The sequence below is a fragment of the Bidens hawaiensis genome, unplaced genomic scaffold, assembly GCF_021521415.1.
Source record: "Bidens hawaiensis isolate Kalapana, Puna unplaced genomic scaffold, B.hawaiensis_p1.1 tig00023620_1, whole genome shotgun sequence".
NCBI classification, from domain to species: Eukaryota; Viridiplantae; Streptophyta; class Magnoliopsida; order Asterales; family Asteraceae; genus Bidens; species Bidens hawaiensis.
Genome location: NW_027493704.1, coordinates 107,277 through 130,216, shown reverse-complemented (window position 1 = coordinate 130,216; position 22,940 = coordinate 107,277). Strand labels below are relative to the sequence as shown.

General features: G+C 33.8%; 2 protein-coding genes across 2 annotated transcripts; both read left to right on the top strand.

Annotated features, from left to right (window-relative positions):
- The first annotated feature begins 987 nt into the window (after positions 1 to 987).
- LOC143567742 (plasmodesmata-located protein 3-like) lies at positions 988 to 3,189 on the top strand. Its single transcript, XM_077054076.1, has 2 exons — positions 988 to 1,763; positions 2,990 to 3,189. The coding sequence occupies exons 1-2, from the start codon at positions 1,040 to 1,042 to the stop codon at positions 3,184 to 3,186; spliced, it is 921 nt and encodes a 306-aa protein (XP_076910191.1). The 5' UTR covers positions 988 to 1,039; the 3' UTR covers positions 3,187 to 3,189.
- A 12,722-nt stretch (positions 3,190 to 15,911) lies between these two features.
- On the top strand, positions 15,912 to 22,940 carry LOC143567741 (uncharacterized). Its single transcript, XM_077054075.1, has 4 exons — positions 15,912 to 15,998; positions 16,068 to 16,178; positions 17,999 to 18,186; positions 22,738 to 22,940. The coding sequence occupies exons 1-4, from the start codon at positions 15,937 to 15,939 to the stop codon at positions 22,938 to 22,940; spliced, it is 564 nt and encodes a 187-aa protein (XP_076910190.1). The 5' UTR covers positions 15,912 to 15,936.

The window sequence follows — 22,940 nt, the reverse complement described above, 5'->3', positions numbered from 1 at the left end:
GCGTCACCATTAGGCTCATGCGAATCTGGTTCCTTGGTGGCGGTGATGGAGATGGTGGCTTAACGTTACAGTGGAAACAATGATGGTGGTGGTCAATGGGTCAAACTGAAAGGATAATTAGATGTTAAGAGATTAAATTTTCAAAATAGGGTCGCAACTTGTGTTCCATCAAATATTTTACTAAAAAAAAAGCTACTTAAGAGTGATTAAGAAATGCAATTTATTATTTATATATGTATGATAATTCCCCCTAAATTAAATGAGTCAAGTTATTTTACAAAGGGAAACAAAAATGAGAAGACTGAGAAGGATTTGTAGCAATACAAAAAAACCTATAAAAAATTAATAAAGAAATCATAACTCAAAATTTAATAAAAAAACAAAAAAAAGGTAAAAACACAAAACTGTTTCCACCGTCTTTCTCATTCTAAAAAAAAGACACAATGGTGAGTGAAAATGATCATCGTGTCTTTTTGTTTATCATTGAGTTTTATGTTTATTTTTGTTTTGATTGTGTCTTTTTTTCTTTATATTGTGTTATATTACTCAAGATTGTGCTATATTTTGTTCGGCATTGTGTTATATTTTGCGATCTATTGTGTTCTTTTTAGTTATGATTGTGTCTTTTATTCATATTCGTTATTGTGTCTTTGATCTCGGTATTGTGTCTTTTCGTCAATTTTTTTTTAAACGGGAATGACGGCAGAATCATTTTAGTTTTTAAAAATATTTCAATTTTATTTATACTTTAAGTTATATATTTTTTTATTTTTTTAAATTTATTTTTAAATAATTTTTTATATGATCAAGAATCCTTGTAATAATTCTTATTTTTATCTTCATTTTCATTTTAACTTTACCCATATTAAACTAGAAGCTCCATCGTACTCATAAATTACATGTGAACATGAACTGTATTATTAAATCTGACTATCACATAATTAAAAAAAAAAAAACTCCCAAAATCGCACACAATTTCCACCATCTTCAATTTCCTTTTGCCACTTCTTCTTCTTTCCTAAATCAAATCTTTTAACAGATGGCTCCACACATGTTCCTCTTAATCCTCTCACTCCACACTTGGATTGCAATTTCAATCGCATCATCATCCGACATCACATCCTTCGTCTACAAAGGCTGTGCCAATCAAAGATTCCAAGACCCGTCCGGAATCTCATCACAAAACCTCCAGACCCTTTACTCCACCCTCACCTCCCAATCCGCCACCGCCAGTTTCTTCAACGCCACCGCCGGAAACCCACAGCTAACCACCTCCCTCACCGGACTCTACCAGTGCCGCGGCGATCTCTCCAACTCCGACTGCAACGCCTGCGTCAAGACCATCCCCGCCCTCGTCCAAAAGCTATGCGGTGGAGACACCATCGCCGCCAGAGTCCAGCTGGACGGCTGCTATCTCAGGTACGAGGTCGTCGGGTTTCCGCCAGCCTCGGCGACGGCGCTTCTGTTCAAACAGTGCGGGTCGAATAGGGCGAGTGGCTCCGGGTTTGATTCGAGGCTGGAATCCGCGTTGGAGCAGATTGAAAAGGGGGTTAATGGGAAGGGATATTATTCGGGTGAGTATGAGTCCGTCTATGTGTTGGGGCAGTGTGAAAGCAGCTTGGGGAGTGGGGAGTGTGTCAACTGTGTCAAATCCGCGGCCGAGAATGGGCGGAGCGCGTGTGGTGACTCGATTTCCGCTCAGATTTATCTGCAGCAGTGTTACATTAGTTATACGTATTACCCGAATGGAGTCCCCGGATCAGGTAACCCAATCTACCATAGATTATTACTCTTATTATTAACAACCATTGGGAAAAGCCAGACGCTAACCAACCAAAACGAACACCACCCAGGCCCGGCTCCGAGAAAGCAAAAAAAGTTTTGGGCCGAGGGCGAAATTTTTTTTGAGACTTAATTAGAAAGTAGTATTTTGTTGGTTTAAACAATTAAATTTTAATATTGGTTTACTTGATTATAATTTGGGTGTGTGCAAAATTTTTTTGTATAAAAATATGATTAAACATGTCTCAAATGAGAATATAACCCATAACCTTTTGGTTGTATGTAATACCCATTTGCCAATAGACCAATCTAATGGTTATGTAGTGGAGTTTAAACATCAAATATACATATTGTTTTTAATAAAAATAAATATAAATTTAAAAAAAAAAAATTGGGCCCAACGGGGTGTTGGGTATGTGGCCGTTGACCACTCCGCCACCCCTATGGGCCGGCCCTGACACCGCCGTGAAAAAAAGAACGACCACCTGGCTAAACTAACATAAGGCATCCTCATAAATATACCATTTAATAAGAACGACCACCTGGCTAAACTAACATAAGGCATCCTCATAAATATACCATTTAATATGTCACCAGAATTCTCAACCGTCTTGAAAATTAAAAGATACATAATTTACTACACTCTTTAACATCATTAAGCTACAAACCCTTAGGTATTTTAACTTAGAAACACTAGTCTGTATTAGTGATGAGACTAGTATCGTTCGTGTAACGAAAATACCGATTCAGAGTCTATTGATACTAAATGATCATCCATAGTGTATATGTATAATATTACAATTAAAAGATAAAGTGAAAAGGAAAAGAAAACAGTATCAAATGCAAAAAAGTCATTCAGTTAGTCTAAAAATCTTGCATTACTTTTTGTAGTCATAGTTACCTCAAAAAAATCTTATTGTAGATTTTATTATTACCGGTTCTAGTAGCAAATTATTATTTATGTGACGCGATAGGAAATTCAGATGTCGAGCTAAAAGACATTTGAGCATGAAAACACTAGTGAAATAAAAATATTGGATCCCCCACTGAAGCTATTGAAAAAGTATGAGTAATCCCCTGATACATTAACATAAAAGAATCAAAAGTGGTATCTATGATCTATGATTCATGGATCAGAATATTTTTTTATTCTTGTTTTGACTTTTTGAAAAAGTAACAATCTAAGGTGGGTTTGGTTCGTTGACAGGGACAGGGGGTGGCGGCGGGATACAAACAGGGGCGACGGAGACAGGCGGTGGTGGTGGGCAGTACAATACACAGAAGATGGTAGCGATTGTTATCGGTGGATTAGCCGGATTGTTTTTGGGGATTGCTTTCTTGCTGGTTTTGAGATCAGCTTTCAGGAAGAAGAAAGAGAAACACTATTCATATGATGGTTGGTAACTTATTATTATTATTATTATTATTATTATTATTATTTCTTTACTAAAAGTGAAATTGCACTAATTTTGACGTTATTTTACTAATCTCGTGAAAATAACGTTAAAAGTGACGGACGGTTAATCAGGCATCATGTAGTGGCGTTGATAGCCGAAAGACAAGGGTACATGCACCGATCAGCTGGTCCCGATGATTGAGTGCTATGTGCCTTATGTCCAAGGCTTGATGCAAAACTACTATCGAGCCGGGGGTCTCACCGGAAGCAGCATCTCTATCCTTATGGGGTAGAGATAAGGCTGTCTACATCTTACCCTCCTCAGACCCTACCATAGCTTTGCTATTGGTGGGATATACTGAGTACGATGATGATGATGATGATGATTATTATTATTTCTTTGAATACTCTTATGAAAGATTTAAAGCGATCTTGAAAAATCCTCTTGCCAGGTTTCAAATCATATTAGTAACTAGTTTTTGTCCCCCCGTATTACGGAGGTTGTGTTTCTTTTTTGTGTCTAATATTTATATTTTTTTGCATTTTAATTTTATTTATTATAAAAAAAGTTAATAATATACTTAGAGTTTGATTATGAAATAGTTTCACAAATAACTGACATGTTATACCCTTTTAAAAACCATGGGTTTGTCAAGACCCATGAGTCCATGACCCGCTTATTTTTTTTAGTATAAAATTGTTTCTTATTATAAATAATATATTTTTCTTAAAAAAATGAATATTAATATTTAGTATATTCTATTTTATGGGATTTGCATATCAAATACTTGGTGAGATTTATTTTTAGAATAGTGAGATGTTATAACTCGTTTAAGGTTATCTGGGTATGGTGAGACATATACCGTGAATTCGGGTTAAATGCATGAGAAGTCTTCATTTACAAATACAATAATATGGTGGCTTGAGTAAATGTAAGAAACAATCATAGAGCTTTTAAATGTTTTGTTTATTTACGAGGGTTGTTTATATTATTTGTTTCTAATATTTATTTATTTTTTGAATATTTATTTTTTATTGTATGAAAGTTAATAATATATATATGATTTGATGATAAATTATTTCACAAATAAATAAGATGCTATAATTCGATATAAAAGTTATATGATTTTGATGAGACCCAAGACCTAATTATTTTTTTTACTATAAAATTAGTTTTTTTAATTATAAATAATATATATCTTTTTTAAATAAATCATATATCATTTTTTAGTATATCCCTACTTTTTAGAATTTTTATATCAAATATTTGGTGAGATTATTTTTTAATTTAATGAGATGTTATTACCCGTTTAAGAAATATTTGGGTTTGATTAGACTCATACCCATGAATTCGGGTCAAATGCATGAGAAGTCTCCATTTAAAAATCAAGGAAATCTGACGACTCCAAAAAAAGGGGGAGCGACCACATCGCGACACATAGGATTTTTATGTTTTCGTTTATATATATTATAGATTAAAAAAGTTATACCATTTTTTAATTTACTAGACGATTATTATGACACACAACCGCAACGCATCCATGTTTTCGTTTATATATATTATAGATTAAAAAAGTTATACCATTTTTTAATTTACTAGACGATTATTATGACACACAAACTCAACGCATCCATTTTATGTCTCTCGACACATCTGATGTGTCTATGTTTTTATCGCAGTTTTTGTTTCTACTTAAAAGAATTTTGTAATTTTCTATTTAAAAAGAGTTTTTTAATAAACTAATGCAATTATAATAGATACATAAATGTTTTTTTTTCTTTAGGTTTATTAAAAGGTAATGATTTCGTTTGAAGTATTCATTCTCAAGTTATGTGTTAGTCAATGATACGTAAATAGTGAGATCCACTAGGTGATTGAATGTGTTTTGAAAGTGATTTGAGGTTTATCTGGTAGTAAAATATATAATTAATTGTATTCTATTATTTTAATATTTTTATGTATCATCTTTTAAACTAAACATCATCTTTATTTTAAAGTGTATTGGTTATTTTAGAAATGTCGTAAATATGTTATACAACGACTGTATAGTAGCAGTAATATGATATGTTTATTGCAAAACAATTATTTATTAAATATAGTATTTTAATGAATTATCCGTGTAATACACATGTCTCAAACTAATTTATTATATTAGATTACTAACTAATTTTTCGCTATAATATTAAAACTAATGAAACTATTTTATTATATTAGATTACTAATTAATTTTTCGTTATTATATTAAAACTAATGAGACAACGATAATGAATAAATTGTTAACGAACAATAATTGTAGAAATAAAGTGTGTTCTAAAAGAGTATGGTTTGTTTAATAATGTAGGTTATTGAAAAAAACGAGATCAAGTTGAGTACACAAGGATGTAAAGACAGACAAATGAAGCAGGCATTTCTATTTTTGGTGTTTTCGTTTTTTGTACATTTTTTATTTATACATAAATTTTGTTCTATATATTCAATGAGTTTATCTTTTTTCTTGAAAAAGAAATATAAGTACCGCCACCCTCTACCTAAAACTTTATTTAACTTTAATAATAATGTAATTAAATAGGTTGGCTAAAAGGAGCATATAGTTTGTTACATTTCCTTAATCAAAAAGTTATTATTTATGGGACTTTTGATAGCCTTTTGATTATTCTATTGGGAGGCTACATATGCAGTGGCGGACCCAGGATTTTTTGCCAATGGGGTCCCATATTTTCGGTGTTCAAATTTTTCGGGTCGGTCGTTGTTCAGGTCGGGTCGAGGCGAAGAACATAATAAAAAACAATATCATAATAAAACTTTCTTTTCAATCATCACTACTTGAACGGGTCAAAATGGGTCGGGTTGACACATAAACACTTTGTTTTCCCTTTCTTAAACATTTTTGAGATAGAACCTAGATCCACCCTTTCATAAGCATGTGTTGAAAACCATTAACTTAAACTAGTGAAAAATAAAACTGATATTTTAAAGTGTTTGAATGTTTCTAAAGAAAACCACGCATAAAGTTGAAAACAATGATATGTATTTTAGAGGTGTTTGAATGTTTCCAAAGTTATCATTGCAACATTAGCAATCAAATGATTGATTAACACTAAAAATTAACACAAAAAACCAAAAACTGAGCCTTGTAAGACTTGAACCCATGACTTTTCAAAGATAAAACAAGGGACTTTCCACCAGACCACATCAACATTAATAGTATGGGTTCCAAGTATTAAATCTTATGGGGTCCTCAAAAAATTTAATATACCGCTTCTAATAAATTTTTAAAAAACATTGGTGTCCCGGGACCCCGATCCACACTATGTGGGTCCGCCCCTGTACATATGTATTGTTAAGAGGTAGAATGTATTTCGTCACTAAAAATACATCTTTTAATGATTATTGAGTCGTTTAAAGGGTATATTTCATAAGCATGCTAAATGACTCAGATGATGTCTAATAATCAGGTCTCTTAATAATTGAGTACATGTTACCAAACAATTGATGAATTAATTTATATGGATAACAATAGTATTATAACATGTTTCATTTGTTCATCCCTTTGAACCCAAGTCAGGTAACTAATTGGAACACACGTCATACAGGCATGTTTGTAGAATCAATTCCGATCCTCTTGGCTTCTACGTCAAGCAAAGAACATAAACATCAAATTATACATGTTTTTTCTTCATCTTCACTCTCCTTTATAATTTGTCAACAAAACCCTACTTCCATCTAAAAAGGCTTTGAAATTTGAAGAAAAGAAGCTTTCATCAATCAATCAAGTTCACCATTATAAAAACACTAATATTTCTCTCATAATAAAATGTAGGTTTTTTAAGGGTTTCTACAACTATAACATCTTCGTGGACTCTAGAAAGTAACTTGACCTGGATTGTTTCTATGAAACGATATTCCATTATGGGGAAACTAATCAAACCTTGTATGACATAGTGGCCATGATCATATCTTACAATACTAATAAAAAAAAATGTTGAAGCTTAGGTATCAAGCCTACATTTCTTCTAATTTCTAATCTCTTGTCTAATTTAATCTAGATATCCATGGGTCATGGATCAAAATCATTTTGTTAACTGGGTTAAAACATAGTGTGGATTTTATTTATTACTGAGTTAAGTGTCTTTTCATACCCGGGGTTTGACCAACTATACAACATTAATACATTTTTTTAAATTTCATGCAAATAAACACATGACGTTTCCAAAATCATGTTATTTTTGTACTTTTTGTTAACTTTTTTATTTTTTCCATCTTACAATACTAATAAAAGAAAACGTTGAAACTTAGATGTCAAGTCTACATTTCTTCTAATTCCTAATCTCTTGTCTAATTCAATCTAGATATCCATCTTACAATACTAATAAAAGAAAATGTTGAACCTTAGGTGTCAAGCCTACATTTATTTTAATTCCTAATCTCTTGTCTAATTCAATCTAGATATCCATGGGTCATGGATCAAAATCATTTTGTTAATTGGGCTATAACATAATGTGGATTTTATTTATTATTGAGTTAAATGTCTTTTCATACCTGAGGTTTGACCAACTATGCAACATTAATACATTTTTTAAATTTCATGCAAATAAACACATGGCGTTTCCAAAATCATGTTATTTTTGTACTTTTTGTTAACCTTTTTAATTTTTTCATCTTACAATACTAATAAAAGAAAATGTTAAAGCTTAGATGTCAAGCCTACATTTCTTCTAATTCCTAATGTCTTGTCTAATTCAATCTAGATATCCATCTTACAATACTAATAAAAGAAAATGTTGAACCTTAGGTGTCAAGCATAAATTTATTCTAATTCCTAATCTCTTGTCTAATTCAATCTAGATATCCATGGATCATGGATCAAAATCATTTTGTTAATTGGGTTATAACATTTTATGGATTTTATTTATTATTGAGTTAAGTGTCTTTTCATACTCGGGGTTTGACCAACTGTGCAACATTAATACATTTTTTAAATTTCATGCAAATAAACACATGACGTTTCAAAATCATGTTATTTTTGTACTTTTTGTTAACCTTTTTATTTTTTCCATGTGTCAAGCTTACATTTATTCTAATTCCTAATCTTTTGTCTAATTTAATCTAGATATCCATGTGTCACACTCCGACCAAAGGCGGCGGAACATGCCGGGGTGCAACGTGATTGGACAAATACACAAGACACTATTTAAAGTGACAATATTTATTCAACTCGTTTTAGTTCAACAAATCAATAAACAACACATCTCATTCACACAACCAAGTTAAATACAAGTAGCAAATATAATGTTCGTTTTACTAATATCCTAATAGTCTTGGTAACGTTTTCGTCAAGTCCTCGAGTCAACAGGAGTCTAACCTGTAACATTTCATAAAATAAAGTTTGTCAACACAAAGGTTGGTGAGCAATTCATAAGTTTGAGCAACAATAGTATATAGTATGAAAAGCCACAAAACTAGTATACAAAACAATAAATAAGAGCTATAAACCTGGATAAAATAGTTATCGCTAAACAAGTTAGCGACACCTAGCTATTGGCAATTAGTCTAGGATTTTATTGACAATTGCTAATAAGCTTACATTAGCACCACCTAGCTACAAGGGGTTGCCAAGTAGTCTAGGATTTTATAGTTATCGTTAATTGCATTATGTTAACGACACCTTTCCATTTCCAAATGGTATAGGATTTATAGTTCCACCATCCAAAAGCTATAAACACATAGGCAAATAAGCATAGAACACCAAATCGAGCAATTATTCAAGTCAAGTACACAATCACGTTTGTGGGTTTAAGACTCAAGTAAATAAAGCATTTAGTTTGATAAGTATGAAATGTCACCCCCAAAATAAAAGATAGAAAACGGGGTATGAAGTTACTCACCTTGCAATAATAAAGTTAACGAGAAATTTAAGGATGCGGTTAAGCGAGCTGACTGGTCAGAAAATAAATAAACCTGAAACTTTGAGGGAATAATATAAAATTAAAAGCGAGAACGTAGCCGCTGGAATCAGGTCTAACGGATGTCTAGAATTTGAGTTATGAAATAAACAATGTTTAAGCGAGCTAGTACTGTTCAGAATCCGAACTGCGAGTCTGGAGTCGGGCTCTGACCACTACACTCAAAATATTATGACAAACAGAAAAGTCTTCTGGTCCGAAAGCTAGTTCTAACCAGAAGATAGAGTATTCGAATTATTCCAAAATTGACTAAAATGCCCCTTAACGGGCCGGGATCGATTTGACCACCGAAAGCTCCAAATTTACAGATTTTGATTTAAGGCTTACGTTTATCATGCGAAAATGTACATCTTTTATAAAAACAACTTTACCCAAAAGATGGTGTCGGGTTTAAATAAGTTAGAGTTCGTTATTTATATATTTACGATATATACATACATATATATATATAGATATATATACATATATATACATACATAAACACGAAAACCTTGAAACGAGATCGACATAAAAGTGTCGGTTTTTATAAGTTTGTTAGAAACTATTTTTAATATTTATTATGATTTTTAGTTAATTAAAACGTATTTATTAGACATTGTATAAATATATATTTATACATATATATATATAGAGAGAGATAAAATTAGTTTAACGAGTCGAGCCGAGAAAACAGGTTATAATGATGTTCGGTTTTAATACGAAAAAGTTTATTTAAATTTAATATAAATTTCTATAAGTTTTATAAACTTTAAAATACTTAAAAAAAAATAGTCGAATAGCTCGAAACCATAACAAACGAACTCCGATTAAGGCAAATAAGATATCCACGCATTCGTCTCATTGAACTCCACTATTTATACCTGTTTTCGTCACTGGAAATCACCTTCACCATCGCCGGAAAACTAAACAGTCAGCTGGATATACGAACCGTCAGCCGGAATACGAGCCCTTTCTTGTTTTGCTCATAACCTGGCCATACGAGCTCGAAATCAAGCAAATAATATATCCACGCGACCGCGTCGCTGAGAGCTACTGCCCTGAACCAGCGCCGCCGTCTACTGCCACCAGAACTGTTGCCAGTGATGCAAATAGTGGCCGGATTTTCTGTCGAAAATTAAAGGGGGAGTAGCGATCGGTTGATGGAGAGGGAGAGCACGGCTTGGTTTTTACGGTCGCCGGAAAAACGAGGGAAAGGGTGTGGTGGTGTCGGGTTAAGGGGGGCTAAGATGGTGGTGATGCAATGCGAGGTGGTGCGACAATGGAGGTGGTGCAACAGTGGAGGTGGTGGGGTGTCGCCGGAATATCGTCGGAGATGGTGGCCGGAAAATCGGCAGGAGGTGGAGTGGCGAGGTTGGTGGTGGTGGTTTGCGGCTGAGATGGTCGGAGAAACGAGGGAGGGAAGACGGCCGGAGCTCGGGGCTTGCCGGACCGCCGTCGCCGGAAAACGGCTCAATGGTGGTGGCGGCTGGGCTTAGTATGTATAAGATGTTAGGGTTAGGTTATGTTTGTTATTTATATATATACATATTTTCAAAAGTGGCCCCTCAAGTTTCAATAAATGTTTAATATGAGTTTAAAGGTTTTCAAAGTTATAACGAGTTTACGAAAATTAGATTAAACCCTCTATGTTTTCTCAACGACACTATAATATGACAAAACATCGATTTATTGGTGATCGAAATATATAATATAATATTATATAATAAATAAATAATGTTCTAAAAATGTTGAGTCGGGTTCACGTAATAAAAGTTTACAAAACGAAAACAACTCAAGACTCGAATTTGACGGATGTCACACCATGGGTCATGGATCAAAATCATTTTGTTAATTATGTTATAACATAGTGTGGATTTTATTTATTATTGAGTTAAGTGTCTTTTCATACCCGGGGTTTGACCAACTATGTAACATTAATATATTTATTAAATTTCATGCAGATAAACACATGACATTTCCAAAATCATGTTATTTTTGTACTTTTTGTTAACTTTTTTATTTTTTCCATTAGGGATAAAATAGTTTTATTTTTCTCTCATTTACTTAATCATTTGGCCAAAAATAAATGAGTCAAACTACGTTAATTAATAGAAAAATAAATCTAACCACTTTTTTTAACAAAAAGAAGCGAATTAAACTACTTTTTTAACAAAAAAATAAACATACTGAATTATTTTTTTAACAAAAAAATAAACGAACCGAACTACTTGAAAAAAACAAACAAACCGACCCTCCTTTTTTAACAAAAATAAATGAACCGAAACACTTTTTTTTAGCAAAAATAAGCGAACCAATAAACTTTTTGTAACAAAAAAATAAACAAATATCAACTGTTTTAAAGAAATAAACAACCTTATTTCACTTGACAAATCTCATGTAATACAGAAGTTCAAAAGTTAGTTCATTAAATAAAGTATGCTATTTAGACTTTTAGGTGATGGGGGTTTCAATTTTCATTATTAATTAAATAATGTAGGTTTTTTAAGGGGTTCTATAACTATAACATCTTCGTGGACTCTAGAAAGTAACTTGACCTGGATTGTTTCTATGAAACGAGGTTCTATTATGGGGAAACTAATCAAACCTTGTATGACGTAGTGGCCATGGTCATATTCATTAAATAAAGTATGCTATTTAGACTTTTAGAGGATGGGGGCTTCAATACAGGTAGGGTGTATGACTTTTAAACCATATGATAATATTGTTCTCATTCCATGTGGATAGCGTGCATGACTTTATTTCATAACAAATGTTTGTCAGATGAAATTGATTCATTTTTTACATTATTGTACCATGAAGGCTAAAAACAACCAAAAAGTTCTAGGGTACTCGTGGGTAGGTATTCCCAGTAATTTTATGGTTCGCGGATACTTAAGAAATAAAAATGAGATGGCAGTGCAAGATTGACCGATACATGGGTAGTACCCATGAGTGTTCATTCCCCTCAGCTCTACCAGTTTCTCTATTATAGAACATGATTAGTTTTTTACAACATAGATTTTACCTTAATCCAATAGAAAAAAAAAATTTGTCACCTTCTACAATCTAGAGAGTGTCCGATTTAATTTTACGGTTGGTTTTATATTTAGTTTGAAAAAATAAGTTGTCAAATATGTAAAATCTTTTTATAATAGAGCATACATAATGGTGGATGAGGAAAAATAAACTAAACAAGCCACATCAGATGTTCACTCATTCAATGTCAAACATCAAAAACTTTCATTTTTCCTCCAATACTACATCCACTTTTAAACACCACTATATTCCACGTAATCACCTACTTCTATATTTTCTTTCTATAAACTAAAATACTTGTATAAACTAAAATACTTTTATTTAAGTATCTTATTTTTTATTTTTATTATTTAAAAATAATATAAGTTCTAGTAAATAAATTTTCTTAAATAATAGAAGTCATATAAATAAAAAAAAAGTACACAAACAGTAAATAAAACAACCGCACACAAACATAAACTAATTTTAAAAAATCTACCTTACTCAAACCGACTATTGTTTAATAGACAATTATTTCGAGGCACATGATGAGTTTCATTGTTATGTATATTCTTGAATAATACCAAATGTCTTTCGAAATCTACTATCGGTCCATGGTTTGATTGTTCAAGTTCTTCACCCTCATCATCCGATCAATCGGTTATTGCGTCTTTTTCATCTTCTACAATCATAGGATGTAGTATAATGCATGCATACATTATATCACACTTATTAACATTTTGCTTCATATTTTTGTTGGCCCTTGTATAATGTGCCATCGAGCTTGAAGGATACCGAATGACCTATCGACATACTTTCTTGTTGATCCATGACGTGTCTTGAATTCCAACATTTTTGGGCTTTACGAATATTTGAAGATTTTGAAAAACGTGATTGCCCAAATAGACAAAACACTATTTAAAGTGACAATATTAAATTAACTCATTTTATTTCATAAATCAATAACCAACACATCTCATTCATATAAACAAATTTGAAATCAAGTAGCAATCATATTGTTCGTTTTACTAATACCCTAATAGTCTTGATAACGTTTTTCGTCAAGCCCTAGAGTCAACAAAAGTCAAACCTGTAACATTTCATAAAATAAAGTTTGTCAACACAAAGGTTGGTAATCAATTCATAAGTTTGAGCATATAATTATATATAATAATAAAAAGTCGCAAAATTTGTATACAAAACAATAAATAAAAGCAACAATATGGATAATATGAGATCGCTAACACCTTAGCGACACCTGCCATAAGAGAATACCAGATGGTTCAGGATTTTTATATGCGGTCGTTAATAAGAATACATTAACGGCACCGTCTATAAGAGAATACCAAATAGATTCGGATTTCATGAGGTCGTTAATAAGAATACATTAACGGCACCGTGCTATAAGAGAATACCATATAGTTCACGGACTTATGAATCAACCAACCAAAAGCGGTAAACACATAAGCACATAAGCATGTAAGCATAGAACACCAAATCGAGCATTTTTTTAAGTAAAGTATACAATCACGTTTGTGGGTTTAAGGTTCTAGTAAATAAAGCATTTAGTTTGATAAGTATGAAATGTCACCCCAAACGAAAGATGAAAAATGGGTATGAAAGTACTCACCTCGAGTGACAAATCGAGAACTAATAAATGATTAACATATCGAAAGCTTGTGAACGAAACGAACAAATCCGACTTGAAAGCTAATTGAAAAAGAATAAATAATATATTAATAAACTTGAACTTTAGTTGAAATTACATTGAAACATTGAACGAGAAGGTTCGGTTGTTAGTCAGGTACCGGTTAATTCGTTAACGATTAGGGACTCATACTTAATTGATAATTAATGTAAAAAATATTATTTTATTTCGGCTTTTAAATAACTAAACCAATATTAAATAGAAACAATACGGGTTTTAAATCAAGAGTTCGGTTTTTATAAAAATGAATTGACAATAAAGTTTATAATGATGTTATTAATGATAAAGATAATAATGATAATAATGACTTTAAAAATAGGTTATATATATATATATATATAAGATAATAATGATAATAATAATAACAATAATTATTTTTAATAATACTAATATAGTATAATAATTATAACAATAATTATTATTAATAATACTAATATTAATAGTTATAGAATAAAAATCTTGGTATTAATTAAATCGTTGTTGATAAAAATAATAATAATAATAATAAATAATATTGATAGTAATAATGATACCATATTCGATGTTGGTTCGATTTCTAAACGAGTTCACAAATTAACTATAATAATATTATTGCTAATAATTAATGATAAAAATATGATTTTAATAAATAATAATAATATGATCTTTATTAATAATAATAACAACTTTAATATTTATAATAATAATGATAATAATAATATTAATAATGAATACATATAATAGCATGTTAAACATAATAATACTAATAATAATTTTTATGTAGTAATATTAGTACTAACAGTAACAAAAATTTGTTAAGTATAAAAATAACACCAAAACCGGTCTAAGATGAGACTCGAACCCGTGACCTCTAGTTCAACAACTAACGCACCCACCAACCGAACCAAGATAACAATTTGTTAATTAAACTCATAATCAAACCCACGATTGTTAATTTACCTATTAGTTGTTCACGAGTCGTGGCTCTATACCGGAAAGGAACCGAGCCGAAACAGGGGTCGTCGGAGACCGATTCCAGCCGCCGAAGGCGTGCCGGAAAAATGATCCAGAGAGGGACAGAGAGCGACGGATAGAGCGGGAGAGAGAGATAGAGACGGAGAGCGAGAGAGAGGTAGAGACGGAGAGAGAGTTACCGTGAGAGAGAGAGAGACGATGAGAGAGAGTGAGAGTAGAGAGTGAAAGACGGAGAGAGTAGAGAGAGGGTGACAGAGTGAGAAAGAGAGGCGGTGCACCGAGGGCCACGGCGGCCGGCCTTCCGGTCGCCAGCAAACGAGGGATGAGGGTTTTGGGTGTGGGGGTTACCGGAGGACTGAGAGAGGGAAAGGGTGTGGTGGTGGCGGAGAACAGGGAGACGGGGTGGCCGGAATCGCCGTCGGAATCGTCGCTGGTCGCCGGAAAACGGCGCCGGAAGTGCGAGAGAGGAAGGGGGTGGCAGCTGGTGTGTATAAATGGTTAGGGTTAGGGTTTGTTGCTTATATAGGTGGGTATAAATGTTTAACTTTGGCCCCTCATGTTCTAAATATTTTACAAAAAAGGTATTAAACATTAGAAATGATAATATAGATTCGAAAATGACAAGTATTACCCCTTATGTTTTTCTTAACGACACTATAACATGACAAACATCGATTTATTGATAATCGAGGTATATAACAATATTATATAATAATTAAAGAAGAAAACAAAAATGTTGAGTTGGGTTTACACGCTTAACCACAACTACGAAGTATAATTTATTAAAATAAATGCGAAAAATTGACATGTTACAAAATGATTATAAAACGAGACCCGAAATTGACGAATGTCACAGTTTTACCGACTCCTCGCTGTCGTGCCATTTGGCGGGCGTGGGGGTCATGTTTTATCAGGTGAATCCCTCAATAGGTGGACCGTTAGGGGCTCCGTCCGTCCGGACTAGTGGCCGGCTCAGGCTACCTTTAGCCAATAAAGACCGCATACGAAATACCCGACGATACCTAGTTGGTCGTTAATAATAAAAAAATAATAATAAGTCAATGGAAAACCACATTCCAAAACCAAAACCCACCCCCCAAAAAAAACCTGAATCAGCAGAGCGTGAAAGGAAAAGGAGATGATGGGGAGGAGGTTTATCTCGTTTCTGAGGCCTAATCCTTCTTCTTCTTCTTCTTCCAGGTATCAATTTCACCAATTTCTCATCATCAATTGCAGTAATTAATTAATGGCTGCTTGCTTGTTTAACAGCTCTGGCAAATCTCGGGGTCGCAGAGTTGTTTCCGGCGCCTTGATTTGTGTGACTGGTGGTGTTGGTTTAAGCGCCCTTGATGACCTTCTCATCTATTCTACTTGTACCAGGTACGTACGTACGGAACACTCATACTATGACATTATACTTTGAATAACACCTACACAGATACATACAAGTGTATTGTTTTGGGCTTTTTGGCTATGACTTTTGTAAACGCATTATATAGATTATCTTACGAGCCTAGCAAAATTTTATACCGAATAACTCACTCCTAATATAGTTTATATTGAGCGATTAACACGCACAAGAAACTCAACCATTTGACTAGCACCCTTAGGCTTATAGTCCTTATGCCTTGTAAAGAATGTTACAAAGGACTTCTATGATCAATACACGAGCTTTTATTTATTAGCAGTGCGATCACAAGAGGCGAGTGATTTCATATCATCATAACGCAGGAAGGATATTGTTAATAAATAAGATTATTATGTTGAACGGCTGCGTTTCCCCACATCAAGCCTTTATCTTGGGATGGATCTATCATAGACTTATTCAACTTTTAAGGGCTGTGTTGTTGCATGCCCTAATAGTTGACGGTTTTGTGTCATCTAAATCTTTTCATGTAGCATACAAGGCGTTTGAATATCATGACAAGACTAACAATATCAAAAGGAGTGCCACCCAGATCTTGTGCCCGACAGTTAAGGCCATCGTCATCATCGTATTCAGTAAATCCCGCCAATAGCAAAGCTATGGCAGGGTCTGAGAAGAGTAAGATGTAGACAACCTTACCTCTACCCCGTAGGAATAGAGAGACTGCCTCTCCAGTGAGACCCCCAACTCGATAAAGGTATTGCTAAAAATGTTCGAGCCGATTCAAAAATATATACCCAGTTTTGGAAAACAGTATCTTATCTTATAAACAAAGCCTGCAATATAACAAACATTCCTATTAATAATTTATATGTAAAAAGCCATTACCATTTTCTAATGTGGAGCCAAATTGGTTGAGCTTTTTTATCTAATTTATTAGGTCCAACAGTTAAAACCATGATAATTTTTTATAAGATTTGCATCCAGGAGATAGCCAATACCTGAAAAATCTCATATGCAAAAAAGAAAAAAATTTGAATTAGGTATTTTGAACTACATTTTAAATATAGAGTAATTACATTTAGTGAAAGAGTCTAACTAGTACTTGCAAAAGAATTATTCTGTTTAACAATAAAGATCTGATAAATCAATAATTGGTTTATTAAATTTGATAAGTAGCATGTGAAAAAAAAACAAAAAAAAAAATTCTCCTTAAATAATCAGTTTACTACTGTAAGTTGTAACAGTACAGTTTTTGTAATCATACTACGCGTTAAGTACTTATAAATGAACACAGCGATTTCATGGGTAAAAGTGTGTTCCATCCAAGGAAAGTAATTAGATTAGATTGAGTTATCATTATAAAAGTATAATACTTCCAGAAACTTGTTGTGCATGACCCAAATTTTATTAATATTCTTATTATGCAGAGCAATATATTTTGCATGGCTACATTTTACTTCAGAATTTATACTTGATTAATTAAATAATTTATAAGTTGCTTTTTCATGAACAAGTATAATTTTATTATATTCTGATTATGCAGAGCAATATATTTTGCATGGCTACATTTTACTTCAGAATTTATACTAAATTAATTAAATAATTTATAAGTTGCTTTTTCATGAACAAGTATTTTTTTCACCCTTTTTTGTGTTTCTGTTAAATATCTAGATTATTAGCAGTCTTTAATCATTATTATTTATTGTCCTTAGCCCACGGCCCGTTATACATGTGTTTAGGGTTTCTCCTTCATTGTAATTTACAGTGTCATATATTATTATTCCAGTCTTTTAAAGTTTTTCACACTAGTTACCTGTATGAATTTGTTTAGCAAAGCGATGGAGAAAGCTAGCAAGAACCGGGATGTAGTAGAGGCAATCGGGGAGCCGATTGCTAGAGGTCCTTGGTATAATGCATCACTTGCTGTGACTCACCGAAGGCATTCCGTCTCTTGCACTTTTCCTGTTTCCGGGCCCCACGGTACTGGAATTTTTCAACTAAGGGCGGTTCGCAATGGAGGTACGAAATCATCATCTTATTTTCAATTAATGGTTAATTGTTTCATCATATAGTCCAAGGTATCAATAAGTGCAAAGTTGATTAATATCTCATATATTGTTGCACCCACCTAAGAAAATAAATAATTAAGAGTCCTAAGTTTTACAACATTGGTTGGACTGGGTTAAAGTTGGGTTTTACATTTGGACAACTAGGTAATGGCCCGAATGAGTTCTAAAAGCTATAGGTTAATCGGAAACTGGTTCGAGCTATACTTGGGGTTTCGGAACATAAGGGTGAACTCAGAAGTAACTAACAAGGTGAAGATAGGCAGTAATGGTGTTATTTTTAGTGTTGGTTTCGCCCGAGAATCGAGTTGTCGATCGCTGGATTCTTGTAACAGAGTATAAAGAGAAATGAATGAAGGGGAATTTAGATGATAATTACTATGAATCTCTTCACAATTTATAGCATGACTTGAAGTATATCATAAACAGTAGGACTGAAGTTTGGCGTGCGAGATGTATGTACTGCATGTGTTCGGAGGAGCACAGTTTTGTAGTAGCTGCAGGTGGCTTGTGGCTTTTCCCACATGGCATGTGGGTTGTGAATTGCCAGCGTAAACTATCATCGTTTAGAGTGTGTGACGTGTGAGAGGTGCACGCGACGTGTGGACAGAGGTTGATAACATACGCCTTACTTGTTGGTGGCATGCAATTGTTCTCCAGTGACATGAGGATAGTAGATTGTTTCATATCTCAGGCCATGTGTGGTGCGTGGTTGTCGTGGTCATGGACGTATTGATTGTCATATCTAATATAATATATTACTTATTACTATATTTTTATGTATTATATGATTAGTTCTATTTATTTTAAAGGTAATTTTCCTATATTTTACTTATCGTTATTAAATATATATTATTATAATATTATTTTCATGTCTTTTTAAACATAAAAATATTGCGTAAACAATATTTTTTTTGTTTGGTTATTATAGTACGCCTCCAAGAAACGGTTCACAACCTCGGTTTGCCCATCCGTTTGAGGGTGGTAATTGGTACTCAACTTCTGCTTGGTTTGACTGAGGCAGAATAGCTTCTACCAAAAGTTGCTGAAGAAAATTACGTCTTGGTCTGAAACGATTGTTCTTGGGAACCCATGTAATCGTGCAATCTCCTTACAAAATATAGACGCCACACCGTTGACAGTGAAAGGGTGAGCTAGTGGAATAAATTGGCCATACTTACTTAGGCGATCAACCACAACGAGCATAGTGTTAAACCTGTCTGACTTCGGTAAACCGACTATGAAATGCATTGAAATATCCTCACAAACCTGCTTTGGAATTGGTAATGGTTGAAGCAATCCTGCTGGAACTAATGTCACGTACTTCTGTAGCTGGCAAACTAGACATTGTTGTACAAAATCTCGAACTTCTTGCTTCATTTAGGGCCAAAAACACTTTGCAGATAGTCGTTTAAATGTTTTCAAATATCCACCATGACCGACCATTGGTGTGGAATGGGCTTCATGCAAAAGTTTATTCTTAAGCTCCAAAACATCAGGAATTACCACTTGATTTTTGTAAAACAATATTTGACCCACAATATAATAACTCGAACATGAAGATGGGTCGACCTCCAGCTGCTTCAAGATATTACTTGTATATGGGTCAGTTTTGAGACCTTCTTGAATGTATATTATATCAGGACAAAATGGCACCACAAGAGTAAGGAAGTCACCCGAATGGGTAAGGCATCAGTTTGAGCAAAAGACGTTTCTCAGTTGTGGTAATTCTTTGTTCCAACAAAAACTTCAGGGTATAGTGATTGGTGCGAATAAAAACTGGTGACCCAACAAGTGTTTTGTGTACCGCCAACACCAATGCCAGTAACGATTGTAAGCAGATTTAAGTCGGTTAGAAGGTGAGAAACCTTTGTTTAAATAGGCTATCGGGTGATCCTCCTGAGATAAAATAGCACCAACTCCTTCTGATGAAGCATCACACTCCACAGTGAAAGGCTTGGAAAAATCCGGTAGTCTAAGAATCAGAGTTGATATCAAAGCTTGTTTTAGCTTGTTAAAAGTTGTTAAGGCGTCGTTTGACCACACGAACTCATCTTTCTTGGTAAGAGTTGTAAGTGGTCCGGCAATCAGATGCCTGTAGTACCTTGTTAACCCGAGAAAACCACGAACTTCTCGTACTGTAGTTGGAACTGGCCATGACTGAACTGCCATGATCTTTTCTTGCTCAACTTGAACTCCCTCCGAAGTTATCACATAACCCAAGAAAACCACTCTCGACTGCTCAAAATAACATTTGGACAACTTAGCAAAATACTGATGGTTTCAAAGTAACTTCAGGCCTGTTCTAGATGGGATACACGTTGTTCCATGTTTTGGCTGTAAATTAGGATATCGTCAAAGAATACCAATATGAATCGGCGCAAATATGGACGGAATAGGTCATTCATCACAGCTTGAAATGTAGATGGAAAGGAAATCGGCGGTTAAGCTGAAAGGCATAACCTTGAACTTGTAATGGCCCGAATGAGTTCTAAAAGCTGTCTTCATAACATCTTTCACATCCACCCTAATTTGACAGTACCCGAATTGTAAATCGAGTTTGGAGAATACCGTTGTTCATCCAAAAGCTCGCCGATATATATTAGGAATGGGATACTTATCAGGCATAGTGATCTTGTTCAAAGTATGATAATCAACACACATTCGCCATGAATTGTCTTTCTTTTTCACCAAAAGAACGGGGCTCGAAAAAGGACTGGTGCTGGGTTGAATAAACCCTGAAGCTAGTAGTAACTCAACCTGTTTTTCGATCTCTGCCTTTTGGGAATAGGGATAACGGTAAGGGCGAAGGTTAGGTGCGATTGAATCTGGTAACAGGGAAATTGAATGTGATGTAGAGTGAAAAGGGGTCAAATCAGTGGGTTCCTCAAATACCCTCTTTTAACACTTAGAAATTAAGGGGGTGCAGGTAGGAGGGTATGTCAGGTGCAGATTCAAAATCCATTCTAAGTGTTGAAAAGCAGCGGACTTTTGTGGGCCAGAAGAGATACCCTGCAATTTGTATTTTTTACCATCAATGTTGAAAACTATAAACATTTTATTCCGATTAGCTTGAACGGTATTAAGAGTAGATAGCTATTGAACACCCAAAACTAGGTCAGCCCCACCTATTGAAAAAGGGTAAAAATCTTGAACTATTTTGAGGTCGGACACTTGTAACGAGACATCCCTGCAGACTTGTTTACAACAAATAATGTCTCCAATTCCAATTTGGACACTGAAAGGTGTAAAAAATTTGGGTGGTGAGTTTCAGTTCGCTTACAAGAACATCAGATTTAAAATTAAGTGGCAAGATGTACTCTTCGGGCATTTTGCCTAAACCTTAATTCTCACTTGTCACTTGATATGTATATTTTCTACTCTAAGAAATCATGTGTCTGTAACTCTGTATTTATATCTTTAGCCACACACACTTTCTCATAGCAGTGCGTGTATATCTCCATGAAAGCACAACACACACCTATATTATCATAAAGCTAGACATATTTATTTCAAATTATGAATATACTTATTATTATTATTATTACTATTGCTATTGTTATTATCATTATTAATAGTTGATTTCACCCTGTCTCTTACTCTAAAATAACAAATACAAGATTTCTATTCCTTCTCTTGTGTTCTCTGATAATTTGTCGTTAAAAATCTCATGCACCTCTCTTGTTGTTCTCTCTCTGTTAATTTATATTTAGAAAAATAACAGATTCTATCTGAAAATCTCTACAGCTGTATTTACATATACATATATATATTTTTTCTTTTGCTGCATCAGCAATCTCCATACCATACATCTCAACTAGTTAAGAGGAAAGTAGCTTGTGTATTGGAATGATTGGAATCTAAGCCTTAAGTATGACAAATCTGAGTCGAGCTGGTGGCAAAATGGGCGTGTGTGTGTTGGGTTGGGGGGGGGGGGGGGGTCCCAGGGGTTGGGGTCAAACAAGTTGGGGGCAAAACACTTTTCTTTTTCTATACAATTAATGTGTCGACTGTAGATTTTGATAACAAAAAATAATTACCCTTTTAAAGAATAATCTTAGTTTGATAACGTTATAATTATTTACTAGTTATTATTAGGGTTAAGTTGTGTTTTGCCCACGGGCCGAAGATAGATATCTCTAGGATTTCTAGTTTCTTTCTTGTAAAGATTGAGGGTTCTCGTTCATTCTAATTACAACGTTCAGTAACTTTCTAGTTTATTTTACAAATTAATAAAAAGTTTGGGCTTTTATGACTTAAAATTATACTTTCAGTGACATGTTAGGGATAAAACATAACCTTAATCACCTGTTAATAACTAAATGGGCCGCGGTTACTATTTCTAGCAAAACACAGTCCAACCTAATTTTGCATCCAAACTTGGATAAAATAGCATACATTTCTAAAATCCTGATAACTTATGAGTCTATGACACATAATTTATAAGTTCAGGAATCAGGCAAGAAATTAATATCTTTTAACCTAACATGATGATGATGTGTAGACAGTTGGCTACCGTTTTTCCGGCCACATGATTGGGAAATATTAATCATGGAAGCCCTCCTACATGTTCCCGAAAATGAAGACAAGAATAAAACATTCAGAATCCGCATATCAGATGACATGTCTCCACCAGCATTCCAGCCGTGCATCACAAGTCAAGAACCACAAGCTCCTCATCAAAACAAACATCCTCAAGAAGCTTAA